Raw genomic sequence first — 14,673 nt, forward strand, 5'->3', positions numbered from 1 at the left:
GGAGCGGGCCCTGCTCTCCGTGGGTGTCCAACGCCCCTTCTTAATGAGGGAATAAAGCTGTTTACCAGCAGGCTTCAAGGCTGTTTATGGGCCATTTCCCACAAGACATTTAGCTCCTTTCTGCTAAAAAGGCATGAAGGTTGGGAGCTGGGGACCGGAGAGCAGTGTAAAAGCTTCCTTGTCTCCAAAAGCTGGCTGTTCCCTCCTCCTGCCCACGTGCGACAGCAACGGCCAAATCCGCAGGGACGCGGGAGCCTGGCCGCGAGGCCTGCAGCCGCAGCAGCCACGTCTGGCCGGCGCTGGCCCTTGACCTCTCCCCGCTCCCAGCCTGCCAGGGTGGACTGCACCCCGCCTCTCCCCTCCGCTCCCGCCGCCCCGCCCGCCGCAGGCTTCCTCCCGGTGATACTTGCTCCCGATACGGTCTCGAGCACGCGCCTGGGCTGGTGCTCGAATCGCGCTGGCAAAGAACCAGGTGCTGCTCTGCCTGTTTCTGCTTGATTCCCCACAAGGACGCTTCCTAAACCTCCAGCCAGAAGGACGGACGACTCCACCACGAACCTCTACAGCGAGGGCTCTCGACCTGAGGAGCCCCCTGCTCGGCGCGGAGCCCCCCTGATTCCTCTACTCTGGGTCACGAAGGGGCCTGAGGGCACGACCTGGAGGGGCAGTTTGCCCCACACACAGCCGAGAGCAAGGGCAGGCAGCAGCGAGCCCGCCCGCCCTGGGAGCCCAGAGCCACGAGCTCTCATCCTCGTCCTGGGATAAGGGGCTGGAGCGGTGCATTACTGGCCTGATAGTGACGAGTGGGGTAGACTCTCAAGGGACCCTGGTTTCCAGACTTCAAAGGAACACGGACAGGAAACCCCGGGGCTGCGGAAAAGCCGGTCGCTCGGTAATACCTTGATGCACCCAAGGGCAGTGGGCTTGCTCGGGCCATGGCCTGTCCACGCCCCGCTTTTCCACGCTAATGCAAGTGGCAGCTGTGGCCTGGGCAAGGGCACCCTCCCTCCTGGGCAAGGGCCCATGTGGGAGCGTGCACGAATGAGGCCACTATCCAGACCCCACCTCCGATCAGCGAGAGCCTGAGCTGGTGTCGGCACGTGGCGCCATGGAGGCTGAGGGCCCCTCTCCTGGCCGCAGGGTGGGTCCCAGCTGGGCGCTGCCCTGGACGGTCGGTCCCATTGAGCTCTGCGGCCGGCCACCGGTTGGGGTCAGACGTGCATTTCAGAGGGAGTTGTCTCCAGGCACGCCCAGGCCACCCCCACCTCCCCTTGGACGCCCCGCCCGGCCTTCCCGCCCCTCGTCTCTCCTGCTCTCCAGCCACAGGCAGAGGCCGATGCGGTCAAACCACTCTGCTGAGGCCTCTCACTGACCTTCCCAGACCCCGGGCGGGCGCTGAGGGCCAGGCCCTCCAGCTTCCGCTCGGACTCGCTCCCTTTGCGGGCTCATCAGACTCACACCCCACCTCGGGCAGCACAGTGGCCGCACACAGTGGCCCTAAGCACGATTACAAATATCCTCCCTCCGCCTAAACCACGCCCTCCCATCTTCAGGCCAACTCCTAGCCTCTGCGCAAACACACCTCCTCCAGGAAGCCCTGCTCCCCGGCCCACCACGTGCCGCCAAGGTCGGTATCACACTTGGCTGATTACTTGTCTTCCCTCCGGGAGCTCAAGTCCCTCAGGGCAGCACGTCTGCCCTCGTCCTGACGCCCAGCACGGCGCGCGGTGCACGGATGGATGACCCTAAAATACGAATGTCTTCCGGCTCCTTCTCTCATGTCCACAGCCCACTCCGCCGCCGGCGTGGCTGCCCACCCTGCCCAGGTACCAGTGCCCGAGGAACACCCACTATTTCTGCAGTTAGTTCCTTGAGGTCTAAGCTTGAGCAGGTGGCCGAAGGGCTGACCAGCCACCCAGCCTCTGGCTTGGGAACCGTGGACTTTGCTGCCCTGTGACCAGCTCTCCCCTTTGGGAAGGGCCACGGTCAGTCACCAGACTACGCCGTGTGCCACCCTAAGCAACGTGTTCACCGTAACGTGGCCAGTCTTAGCTCTCCCCTCGGGCTCTCCCGCTTCCAGCCTGGCCCGCCCAGGCCATGCCCTGCACCGCAGCCAGGGGGACAGGGAACACACAGCGGACTGGCACGCCCCTGCCCTCACAGCCCCTCTGCCCTTGATAACTTCCAAGCCAGGTAGAAGGCTCCCTCTGCTCCCACTGGCCACCTCCCTCTGCTGCCTCACCGCCTCTGGCCCCACAGCGGCTGCACCAGCTGTCCCTTCTCTCGGAGTGGAGGTGCCCCCTCCCCTCCGTGTTGTCCCCCTGCTCCGCCCTCTGCACACCTCCCTCCTGGTGCTCGTCGGCAAGCTCTGGGCGTGGAGGCCACGCGTGTCTGGCAGTGGTTGGTTCTCCAGGTCGGCCCGCGTATGGAAGAGTAAGCCCTCAGTAATCGCCTGGAGGACACCTAGCAATTGCTGGTGAGACCTTTATTTATTTTTTGCTCGTGACTTTATTTATTTATTTATTTTTACCATTATAATAAACCTGGTTATTATTTAACTGGAAAGGAACAAAGGGACTGGACAATAGGCGCATGCCCAGTCAGGCCTGGGTGACATGAGAATAAAAACTATTAATTATCCTGTGGGGGGCTCTGGAAATGCTGATTCTAGGGGTACCTCAATCTTGTTAACTATCTTGTGTGTTTTTTTTAAATTTCTTTATTGATTAAGGTGTCACATATTTGTCCTCATCCCCCCATTACCATCCCACACCCCTCCCCACGGATGCCCCCACCCCCCTGTTGTCCTTAACCATTGGTTAGGCTCGTATGCATGCACACAAGTCCTTTGGTTGATCTCTCCCCCCTCCCCCCACCCTCCCCTATTCTCCCTCTGAGGCCCGACAGTCCGGTTGATGCCTCCTTGTTTCTGGGCCTGTTTTTGTTCATCAGTCTATGTTGTTCATCATTTCCCCTAGATGAGTGAGATCATGTGTTACTAGAAATATACTTATAAGAACCGAATGTGAGACGAGCAATAATAGTTATGCTGACAGGTAAATGAATCAGTCTGTAGTGAGTTTCTTTCTGGACCAACAGTTCTTTTGAGACCCAATTTCAATGTCCACCAGTTCCTTATGTGTACATGTCGGCACTGACTTTTCAGTTCTGGATGGTGGACAAATGGTGGTAATGCAGGTCCGACTCCCTCTGGTTTGGTCTCGCCCAGACCCAGGGGCGCAGCCTCACCCGGACTCAGGGGCGCATGGCCTCACCTGGACCTGGGACCCAGCATCACCCAGGCCCCGGGGCACGTGGCCTCACCCAGACCCAGGTGCGCGCTGCCTCACCCGGACCCGGGCTCCAGCCTCACCCGGACCCAGGGGCGCGCGGCCTCACCCAGGCCCGGGATCAGCCTCACCTGGACGCAGGGGCGCGTGGCCTCTCCTGGACTCAGGGGCGCGCGGTCTCACCCGGGCCCGGGACCCAGCCTCACCCAGACCCAGGGGCGCACGGCCTCACCCAGACCCGGGATCCAGCTTCACCCGGACACAGGGGCACGTGGCCTCACCCAGACCCAGGGGCGTGCGGCCTCACCCAGATCCAGGGCCATGTGGCCTCGCCCGGACCCAGGGGCATGCAGCCTCACCTGGACCCGGGACTCAGCCTCACCCTGACCCGGGTCCCAGCCTGGCCCGGACCCAGGGGCGCGCGGCCTCACCCGGACCTGGGACCCAGCGGGGCTTCGTCTTCTTGATCCCAGTTCCTGTTGGTCAATTCCCTCTCAGCAATTCCTTCAGCCATTTTCTCAAAGCTCCAGGGTGGCTGCCACGGAACTCGCTGGGCGGTGGGCTCGGCGAAGCTCCAGTGCGCCTGGTGCGCGGGGGCGGGCTGGTCTGAGGTCACTGAGACAGCGCTCGGGTCTGCAGTGGCGACCAGTCGCCAGGCGAGCGCACCTAGATCCGGGACCCAGTGGGGCCTCGTCTTCCCAATCCCAACTCCCATCCGTCAATTCCTCCGGCCATTTTCTCAAAGTTCCGGGACGGCTGCCGTGGAACTCGCTGGGCGGCGGGCTCGGTGAGGCTCCGGTGCGAGGTGGTGGGCTGGTCCAAGGTCGCTGCGACAGCGCTCGGGTCTGCAGCGGCGGCCGGTCGCCGGGCGTGCGCACCTGGCCACTTCCGGGGCGCAGAGATTCTCGAATGACTCGGAGGTCAGCAAGCGTGGAGTCTCCCACCCCATGACCCCCAGGGGTTTGTCTGTCCGTGCTCGGCAGCGAGTGGAGCCGTCCCCTCAGCCGGAGACCGCCGGGGGAACCGCACCGAGCACGTTCCAGGCCGCATTGTGTTGCCAGAGCCGTAGTTCTTAAAGTGTGATCTTTGGCTCACTGGCATCAGCATCATCCCACGTCCCCCTCTCTTTTATTCTAGTTGTAGAGCATCCGCTCAGCCAGCCCTCTGGTGGTTCTGGATGGCGTCCGCTCTGTTTTCCAGTTGTAGTTTCAAAATTGTTGTGGTAGGCAACAATCAGGCGTCTGCACCATGCCGCCATCTTGGTCTTCCAGAAGATTCTTAAGTAACCTTATAAATGTGGTTCTGAACACTGTGTCGTCCATTAGTTTACTTTCCTCCATCCCTTCTATTCGTGACCTGCTTCGGTGTCTCCACATTTTGGCTGCCTCCCTATGTTGATGGAGTGGCTTTATGTGGTCAGTGACCTATAGCGGCCGGTAGCTCAGCCTCCCCAATCTCCCTAGGTGGTTGCTCTTGGTACCCCCCTTTGTGGGCTGAGTGCAAAGTCTTGGTGTTGTTAAGCCTTGACTGCTGTTGGTACACTGGGAGGATTTGACCTCCAGTCCAATTGACTGTGGGGATCGGCTGTGTCTATGCCGAGAGACAGCCTTATTCAACTAGACTTGCAAAACTGTAATAGCCTCTGTGCTTAGCTTGGATGGGGCGAAGTTTCAGGGTGGAGCCTACAGCCTTGGCTTCCTGTCAGCCCCGCCCTATGAGGTTCCTGGGTCTCAGTGTCTCTCAGTGTCCCTCTGTACTCCCTGCAAACACCTCTGAGAGAAAGGCTCCCTGGAGTTTCACCCGCTGCCAAACAGTCTAGTCTCTCCCCTAATGAATCTGGATTCCCAGATTCTCGCCCGGAACTGGGTTTCAGTGTAGTCAGAACTGGGGCTCAGCGCAGTCTGGAGCTTTTGTCTCCTTCCCACTAGGGCAATTCAGCGGCACAGTCAACAGACCATCCTCTGCGCACATTCCCGTGCGCGCCTCTGGTGCTCTGCCTTTCACCGCTCCTCTGTGTTTCTGCCTTACAGCCCAGATTCCCCCAGTATGAGCCTGACTTCCCCGGGTCTCGCCCGGAACTGGGGTTCAGTGCAGTCGGAGCTGGGGTTCAGCGCAATCTGGAGCTTTTATCTCCTTCCCACTAGAGAACGCCAGCCAGGCACTCAGCCACCCCGTCCTCTCCGGCTCCGTCCTCCCCACACGCGCGCCCTTGTCTCCGCCCGTGTCTCCGTACCTCAGGCTTTTACGGCTCCTCTGATTTTCCTTGTGGTTTTCTCTTTCCTTCTAGTTGAGGGCGTTTCAGTCAGCCAGCTTTCCTGTGGTTCTGGATGATGTCCGTTTTGACTTTTAGTTGTATTTTTGAAATTGTTGTGCCAGGCTGCAGGTTAGGTGTTTAACCTATGCTGCCATCTTGGTTTCTCAAAATGTACATATTTTTATTGATTTCAGAGAGGAAGGGAGAGGGAGAGATAAGAAACATCAATGATGAGAGTATTGATGGGCTGCCTCCTGCACACCCTCCACTGGGGATGGAGCCCGCAACCCGGGCATGTGCCCTGACCAGGAATCGAACCGTGACCCCCTCATTCATAGGCCAATGCTCAACCACTGAGCCACACCGGCCGGGCTAAACAACATTCTCAAGGTAACAAGGGTAGGGCTTGCATTTCAGAATCAGTGATGACAGAACACGAGTTACATTCTGGGAGGATGTTCACCATGGACCTTCCCAGTCTCCAGGCACCAGGCCCAGCTTCCTGAGCGTGGGCCTGGGCAGCACGGAGGCGGGTCTCCACGGAGCTGCAGGGGCTGGACGGTGGACAGCGGGCTCCTTGGAGAAGGAGCTCAACACGGTGGGCAGTGCGGGCAGACGTCCTCTTCCTCGCAGGGCCTGCCCCACACTAACGGGGCCCGGGGAAGGTCAGGCATGGATGGTGTAAGAGGGGGAGAGTGAGCCTTCAGCAAATATAAATTCCAGATCCTCTCCATGTAATTAATGTAGGGAGTAGCTGGGCACAGGAACTCTGTTAGAGGAAACACGATTGCCCTTTCAAGTTAAACTCGCGGAGTGAATTCATAGTGGAAGGAGGCCAGTGGTGGTGGGATAGGCCACGCAGGACACGCCCAGCAAGCAATCCCATCAACGGGAGGCTCCGGGCACCCTGTGCTGGCAGCGTGCTCATTACTCCAGGAGGAAATGGCCAAACCTGGGCCACGGGAGGGGCTCTCACTGAACAGCGTCCAGTCTGTTGACCTCCCTTTACCCACTACCCCATCAGCTCTTCCCCAGCATTTCATCCTGGGAAAGTGCCTTCCAGTCCCTGGGAACAGAAACCAGAGAGCAGCGGCTCTGACTTCTGCACGAGGCCGCGGGGCAGTGGGTCGGCCACCAGGGCCCACGTGTCTCTAAATGGATAAGAAAGGGTGTCAGGACTGGTAAGAGCAAAGAAAGGGCCTCACCCATGGAACATTCACTGAGGGAACAGCCAGGCAGGAAGTCTCTGGGGCACCTGGTGGCCAGTGTCACTGCTGTGACCTGGTTCTCTATTCCTTCAAACATCTCGAGCCAGTGAGACCCAGGTGGCCCAGCCAGTGAGACCCAGGTGGCCCAGCCAGTGAGACCCAGGTGGCCCAGCCACAGGGAGACCCAGGTGGCCCAGCCACAGGGAGACCCAGGTGGCCAGCCAGTGAGACCCAGGTGGCCAGCCAGTGAGACCCAGGTGGCCCAGCCACAGTGAGACCCAGGTGGCCCAGCCAGGGAGATCCAGGTGGCCCAGCCACAGTTCTTTGGTTAAGTGAACACACACACACACACACACACACACACACACCAGGTTTCCCTCCAAGAACAATCAAGTTTTCATATAAACCATAGAATATATTTAATTCAAATTAAACATGAAACTAGAATAATGTCGGTCCTTATCAAGTAGCAATTACATTGTTTTTAAAGAACAGTACATTTCTTTCTACATCCTGGCAATCCAACAAGGCACAGTACATCCAGTTGGCCGAGGTGGCGGATCCAGCAGCCACCATCGACGCTCATGGTGTGAGGGTTGGGACCGCACTTCATGCCAACAACTCTGCAGCAAGAAAGAAGGTCCAAGGAGCGGGAGGCCAGTTGCATAGTGAACGTGTTATTAAAGGGACAGTAACGCGCTGCTTCTGATCCACCCTGAGTGGCCGCCGGGGCCACACTGACGCCGTGAGGAGCGCGGCCTCCACTCTAGCTTGCTTGGTCTTGTCTGGCATGATTTCTTTCCCACGTAAAGAAAGCCAAGTTCCTCGAGACACAGGTCATTCAGCTTCCGTGGCAGCACTGCCGCTGGCTGTGACAGCGACGTCCTGCGTGGTCAGGCTCTGCCACGAAAGCTGCTCACTGTTGGGTCTGCGGAGGTCCGTCCGCCTGCCCTGTTCCCTCTCAGGGTGGAAGGGCTGCGGCGGGCTTTCTTCACAGGGCGGTGCTCTCTGTGTCATTGTCCATGTCCAACAAAAGGCGGCCGGGCAGGTCTGTGCTGTCTGAGTCTGAGTGCAGGTCCGGAAAGACGCTGCGAAGCGGTTCTGACACCCTCGAATTGGCGTCTGGACAAAAACACGAGACGTGGTATCAGTGCATGGTCACACCCAAGAGGCCACCCCGGGGGCTCCGAGGAGAAGCTGAGCCAGCCCATGCACACACGTTCCCTTACTAGAGGCACCATGAGCCCCAGGAAGTTGAGTCAAGCCTCTGAGACCCAGGGGCAGCCGCGTGGCAGAGCCCACTCCCGCCTGCCGGCCCTCTGGGAGTCCGTGGCAGTCCTGCAGTGCCACCGCGCAAATTCGCTTTCTGAGGGAGGAAGGAAACTTCTCTCACCAGCGCGTTTGGCACTACCGGAGGCCTCCTGGGCACACCGGGGCTGCGGGAGGAGAGGCACCCCGGAGGCCGAGTTTCCTACTGGTAACGCTATGCCCTCAGCCTCAGCACAGGTGGCACTTGGGCTGGTCACTGTGGGCTGTGCTGTGCCCTGCAGGATGGTCAGCAGCAGCCCTGCCTTCTACCCACTGGATGCAGATGGCACATGGCCCTCCCCCACTGTGATGACCAGAGATGGCTCTAGTTACTGCCAAGTGTCGCCTGGGGCACAATCACCCCTGGGTGACGATTACTAAGGTAGATCACAAATCTCCTGCAAGTATTAATTTTCTGTTTCTAAAATTTACATTTCCACTTTCTTCCTGTCTTATTATGTTGTCAGGAACTCCTTTATCAACATGGCATATACATGGTCCTCCCCAACCACTGCCCCTCACGCCCATGCTCACAAGACACCTCGACCAATCACAGCCCTCTTCCTAACGAGGCGATGCGTCTCCATTCACTCACGCACAAACACTTACTGAGCACCTGCCATGGCCAGGCACCTCCCTACCTGTGAGGACACAGCAGTGAGACACAGCCCTAAGGAAGCCCTGGTCGAGCAGGGGCCCTGACCAAGCAGAATTGTTTTCCCGGGAGATGGGTTCTAGCAAAGGACAGAGCTCCACTAGATTTCAGGGCTGGGGCAAGAGAGGGAGTGCTCAGGTCTGCTGGAGTTTCACTCTGCTGGTGGGAGCTCGTCGTGTGGGGAGCAGGGAGAGCGCAGGAGGGAGGTGGTGTGCTGGGAACGCCCCCATGCGCTCCAGCTGCTGGCTGTCCTTGCTGTGGTGGCTTCACCCGCTCCGACCCTGCTGGGAGCTGCCCTGGGCGTACTTCTTCCACCTGCTCCTCACCCACAGGCAGGCTGGCAATGCAGGTGCACTTCTGGGAGGCTCCCTGTTTGACTGGTTCCTGCCCCCCCCTCCCCCATGTCCCTATCGCCCTGAGCTGTGAGATCAGTTTACCTCCTGGGTGTCCCTTTCCTCACATGGAATCCTGGGTGGGCAGGCCTGTCCCTCAAGGTTTCCTATGCACCACAACTCAAGAGCAATTTCTAGATTTATGAACGCGGCATGGTGTCCCCGAGTTCAGGTGCTGAAACCACTTCAATATGGTCTGATGGCTACTGCAAAACCAACTGGACTATCAGAACTGCACCCCCAATCGTACAGTCGAGAACGGTCTAGTGCACAGAAGAGGGGGTGTCTTGGATTGTCCTCAGCGAAGAGAAGTCAGCAGGGCAGGGGCTGTGTCTATCTTGTCCACTGTGCCTCCAGCAGTGCCTGGGTAATAGCAGATGCTCAATAAATTTTGTGGCTGGCCAGCTGGATGGATGAATGAACGGATGGAGAAAGAACAAATGAATGGATGAAGACTCATCTAGCCCAACCATCTTTCCAATCCTCCCTTTCTGTAGCCTCAGGTAAAGCAGCAGCCATGCCTCAAAGACAACGCTGGTACAAGAAATCCATTGCAAATTCAATCCCCTTTCCCGAGCCCAACAAGACAGGATCTATGGAAAGAGCATGCCTGGGGGTGCACGATGCAAGGGGGTGTACACACTAATTAGATTCCTGCCGGTTAACATCTGTATTTGCATGCGAACTCAACACCTACCAGCCACAGGTGTCTTCAGAGGACAAATGTGCTTTTTTGTCACACTTAAATTCGGGATTTGAACTTTTCTGAAATGTCTCTAGCTATTCATTGATGAACACACATTACTGTGTTCTCAGAAGTTCCTTTCCTCTCCTCCAGCCTGCACTGTCTGCTTACCGAGGTTGGCAGCTATGTCTCTTTCCCCAGCCCGTCTCTCTCACATCCATCACTTCTTCAAAGAAAGCAACACATCTATTTACCCAAAAAAGGCCACAACCTGTGTGCAGCGCCACCTTCAGGAAGAGGCGGTCTCCGTCACAACGGCTGACAGCGTCAGTGCCATCCCCAGCCACAGCACTAAGCACACACCACAGCTCCCACTGAGCCCCGGGGAGCTCTGGACCACCGTCCACATAAGGGAGGGACACTCAGAGTCTCAATCCGAGGTGACAAGGCCAGCGCTGGCCAGGGCTTCAGAGCCAGACTGGGTGGACTCTGAAGTGCATTGTATCAGCATAATGCAGAACCTCCTCCCCAAAGGAGTTTGTATGCTCTGTGGTGAGGCTCTTGAGAGAGGTTGAGTCTTAAGCAGTCTGGTTCATTTCAGTAAGAAGGTTATTTTAGAAAATTTTAACATACTTCTAAAAACTTTCTGGCTCTGAATTTACATCAGGCACCATTTTTCATTATATGCATTGAGCACAGGTTGCTTGGAGCCAAGTTCATATGGCAGATGTTACATTAACCAAACAATAACAAGAGGAGAGCCTCCGCTCAGCACATGAGGCGTGCACCACTGATGTGGCTCAGGCAGCACGTGTCACGTGCACCACTGATGTGGCTCAGGCAGCATGTGAGGTGTGCACCATTGATCATGGCTCAGGCAACACATGTCACATGCATCACTGATCCGGGGCTCAGGCAACCGCAACCAGGTTCCTTCCTTTCCTGACTATGGTAATCAGGAAGTGGCCCTCTAGGGCCAGGACTGGCACTCTGCACTTTAGGGTATGGTCCCAGAAGACTTCTCTGTCACATCAACACTGTTCACTATGTGCTGAGGTTGTAAACCCACCCTTCAAATCTCTAGGTTATTCTGGCAGCCACTTCGACAGGTGTCAAACCCAAACACAGTCTTGAATTGAACAACTGCAGGTCCATCATCCCTCCCACCGCTCATCCCTCTCCGTAAACTGGAGTCTGAGGGACGACTCCTTCCTACTCCTCTTGAGCTTCAAGGCCGGGGGAGGCTTTTCTGTCTGCAACAGCTCTCAGGCAACCTCTCATCTTCTCAGCCAAAGGAGACTCAGTACCAGTCATGGCTGTTCACTGCGACATGATTCTGATATCTACTTATGAACAATAAACTGCAAACACAAACCACTTAAATGTCCAACTATAAGCAATAATACATCTGCTTAATAAAATATTATGCAGTCACCAAAAAGATGGTTATAAAAACTACATTATAACATAGGAAAGAGCATTTGATGTAAAGTAAAATAAAAATACAAGACCTGTATATGCCAAATAATTATGATCATGTACTTTCTTACCTTTTAGGGGGGGAAAAGCGATGTATGGCAGGTCACACATCTAAATTGTTTAATAAATTGTTTAATAACGAGAAGGAAAAACAACAGAATATGAATACTGGACTTCTTCAATTGTAGAAGGGAGCAGATTTCTTATTATTTCTAGGCCCCCATCTGCTTTAATATCTATGCTTATTTTTTAATGCATTATTTTCATGATATAAAAATAGTTTAATTTGAGTAAGAGGTCACCGAGAACCAGCAAAGTGTCGAATTTTTAATGACCACTGTGAGAGCGACCTGTCTCACCGCCACCCAGCAGACGAGGGGCTCACGCGACCCTCAGGCTCATGAGGTTAAGGAGTGTCCTCCACTCCCAGGCCTGTATTTTTAACCCACTGCACATGGAGCACCCGAGTCCAACTGTGGACACCTGGCTCCAACCCCCTGCATCCGGGTCCTAGCAGGCTGGGCCAGGCAGATAAGTTTTTAAATGCTGACATAACTCTTTTTCCTAGATAAAAATGATAAAGCTTCCCTTTTTTTGGACCCACTGTGTATTAAGAACTGCAAGTTGTTTTTCTCATGTCATCAAATGCAATCCCTTTGCCGGTCATTCTCACAAATGCCACCGCTTTACAGACAACCCGGCTGTGCTTGCCTGCTATTACATCAGAGGGGCGTGCAGACCCGCACGTCCGCCTCCGCATGCACTTCCTGCCCCTCAGCCTTCCCGGGACAGGGAAGAGTGGCGGACCCTGCCAGTCCCCAGGCCAGCCTGGGACCCTGCCACACACTGAACACACTGCACTCAGAGAATTAACAGCAAGCATGAACGAACAAAGCCAGCTTCCTTTGGTGCATGCACTGTTAGTGGGGTCACAAGCAGGCAGGGTTAGAGTGACTGGTTAGTAACAGGCATTAGTGCACAAATATGATCATAAAGTAGCAAAAATGCTTTGGCCAATCAGGTGCCTTTTCCTTACCATTAAATATTCCAATTTCAGTTCTGACTGATTATGGCAGGTCATACATCTAAATTGTTTAATAAAATGTTTAAGTTAGAACACTCTGCTAAAATCCACTACTTTAACAACAGCAAGATGTGAACTCCTGTACTTGTGAAGCTAACATCCCACTGCTGTTTACAGTAACAATGAAGAGGAGACTCAAATGGCGCAGATCGCCCACCCAGGTGCCGCCCCGAGCGGCCGGAGGCTGGCCACACCCCACACTCTCCCCAAAAGTGTATCTGAACCCCAGCCTCCATTCAGCGGTTTAAGATTAGATGCTCTACCAACAGCCTGTCTTCAGAAATGTGTCTGTAGCGCTTCCCAGGTGCAAACCCAACGTCGCGATAAAGGACTGCCTGTCAGAGGAAGCTCCGCTTTTCCCTGAAATACCCAACGCTGGCTCACAGCAGCGCGACCAACACCCGTGACTCATAATCTAAACACTGGTCTTGTGTGGCTTCTAACCGCAGCCCAGGGATTTTAATACGTTAGAAGTTGGTTCTGTAATACAAAGATAACTGTGGTGACCTGGTATTTCTTGAGTTAAGAGAATTCATTGCATAGGTTGATTTTTAAACATTTAGCTAATAAAAAGAAAATTACTTTTACTTCAAATTTCCACTTATTGGATTACTGTAAAGTATAGAGCAGATCAAAAATAAAAAAACCTTCTGGAATAAACACAACCCAAGTAACAAAAAGGTATTAAAGAACAGACCTAATTCTGGTTCATAGTCTTGCATCTAAATAAAAGGAAATATCTGGGAAATAATAAAAAAAAATATTTTTTAAAGGACTGGAGGGAACCCGCTGGTCTCGAACCATCCTGCGAGCAAGACTGGTTGGCAAGTGAAGGCTGGGCTCGAAGGAACCGCTGAGCTAAGGAAGGAAAGCCCGCCCCTGGGAAACATGCTGATGAGTCACAAATGCTGCAGTGTCACAGGCACAGCCTCAAGAGGGCCTGGTCACTCCTCTGTGACTTCCACTGGGCAGCCCAGCCTTCTGGGCTCATCTCCAAGGAGTCGGGAAGGCAGAACCACGCCTGTTCCCTCCTCCGTGTCTTACAGGGTGGGCTCCTGTTTTCCCATCTGGTTCCTCAGACCCCAACTGTGAACAGTCCGGCTCGGCAGCCACTGCAGGCTAAGGCTGGGATCCGCTGAGGAGAGCCACTGCACGCTAGAGCCTACGCCATCTATGTGTGGACCCAAAGGCAAGATTCAGACCTCACAGTGCCTTTTAAAAGCTCACGTGGTTTAAGAAAGCAAATGGAAGCATGCTAGAATGCAAAGGGATTTAGTGTGGGATTTTTGGAAGATAATTTTTTTTTTTGGTCTTGAAAATTTAAAACATTAAATTAAGAAGCTCCATGCAGTTAACTTGCACTTAAAATTAAATTTTATAAAATTAAATATTAAAGCTCAAGACACAAGGGACACGTTTCCCATGCTGATTGCACCCGAGCCCTCCTTGACTGGGTGTGACGAGCCAATCACTGACAGGCAAATCATGCCAGGAGGAGCAGATGCTTCTGAAAGGCTTACCCAAAAGATACAGTCTTAGCATCTTATCTGAGCAGCTTGAACTCGGGCTCTCTGCCTACTGACCTCTCCCCCTTGAATCCGAGCTCTGCGGCTCACAGGGCCTCTGATAAAACAAGTCCTGCCCCCTGCTGCAGAGCGAGCGGCGCGGGCCAGGGCTGCTCCTGGGCACCAGCTCAAAAGCACACACACACGACACGGCTAGGCAGGGCAGCGGGGCAAGCTGCTTGGGCGCTACAAACCTTAGTCCTGGGAGCCTTCCCCACCTGTGAGGGCGCTAGGGAGGGCATCTATTGGGAAACAACAAACCAGATGTGGCTTTATTTTCCTAAAACAGCAGAGTTGTCATCAGAAAAAAGTTATTAACCATGCAAGTTATACATTCTAGTCTTGAAAAAAAATGTTATCAAAAGATAGACTAGTTGGTTAACCCTCATTATATGGGGTACCAGTTTGGGGTGCCCCATGGTTCATTTTCAGCTGAGAAGTTCCTCAGTATGGTTGGGGAGCCAGAGATATGTTCAGCTTCCTCTCTAAAAAAAGCTCCACTAAAACAACAGCAAAAAAAGAAAAAGAAAAAATAAATAAAAATAGCTCCATTGAGAAAAATTTAAAACTCAGTTGTTATAAAAAATGATTCAAAGCTCCTAATTACCATTCCTAAAAACACATTTAAAGAAAAATCCATTCATCCTACCCATAATCAAATAGTAAGTCAGAGCACTCTGGGTGGAGTTTTATTTGAAACCGTAATTAAATAAGAAGTCGTGCTGTGGACGGCCTTGGGCAGCCCACTGAATC

General features: G+C 54.4%; 1 protein-coding gene across 6 annotated transcripts in view; it reads right to left on the reverse strand.

Annotated features, from left to right (window-relative positions):
- Positions 1–7,667: 7,667 nt before the first annotated feature.
- The window catches only part of ARHGAP17 (Rho GTPase activating protein 17), a 90,765-nt gene continuing 83,759 nt past the window's right edge, over positions 7,668–14,673 (reverse strand). For 2 of the 6 annotated variants that reach the window (XM_008152769.3, XM_028127432.2), the window contains one exon: positions 7,668–7,874. In XM_008152769.3, coding sequence (XP_008150991.2) covers positions 7,744–7,874 — 131 coding nt within the window. In that variant the 3' untranslated portion in view covers positions 7,668–7,743. Of the gene's footprint in view, positions 7,875–11,342; positions 11,383–12,307; positions 12,357–14,114; positions 14,163–14,673 lie in introns of those variants that run through there. The other 4 variants (XR_003612930.2, XR_008555739.1, XM_028127430.2 and 1 more) reach the window with 4 other exon arrangements.

Source organism: Eptesicus fuscus, chromosome 4 (assembly GCF_027574615.1).
Source record: "Eptesicus fuscus isolate TK198812 chromosome 4, DD_ASM_mEF_20220401, whole genome shotgun sequence".
NCBI classification, from domain to species: Eukaryota; Metazoa; Chordata; class Mammalia; order Chiroptera; family Vespertilionidae; genus Eptesicus; species Eptesicus fuscus.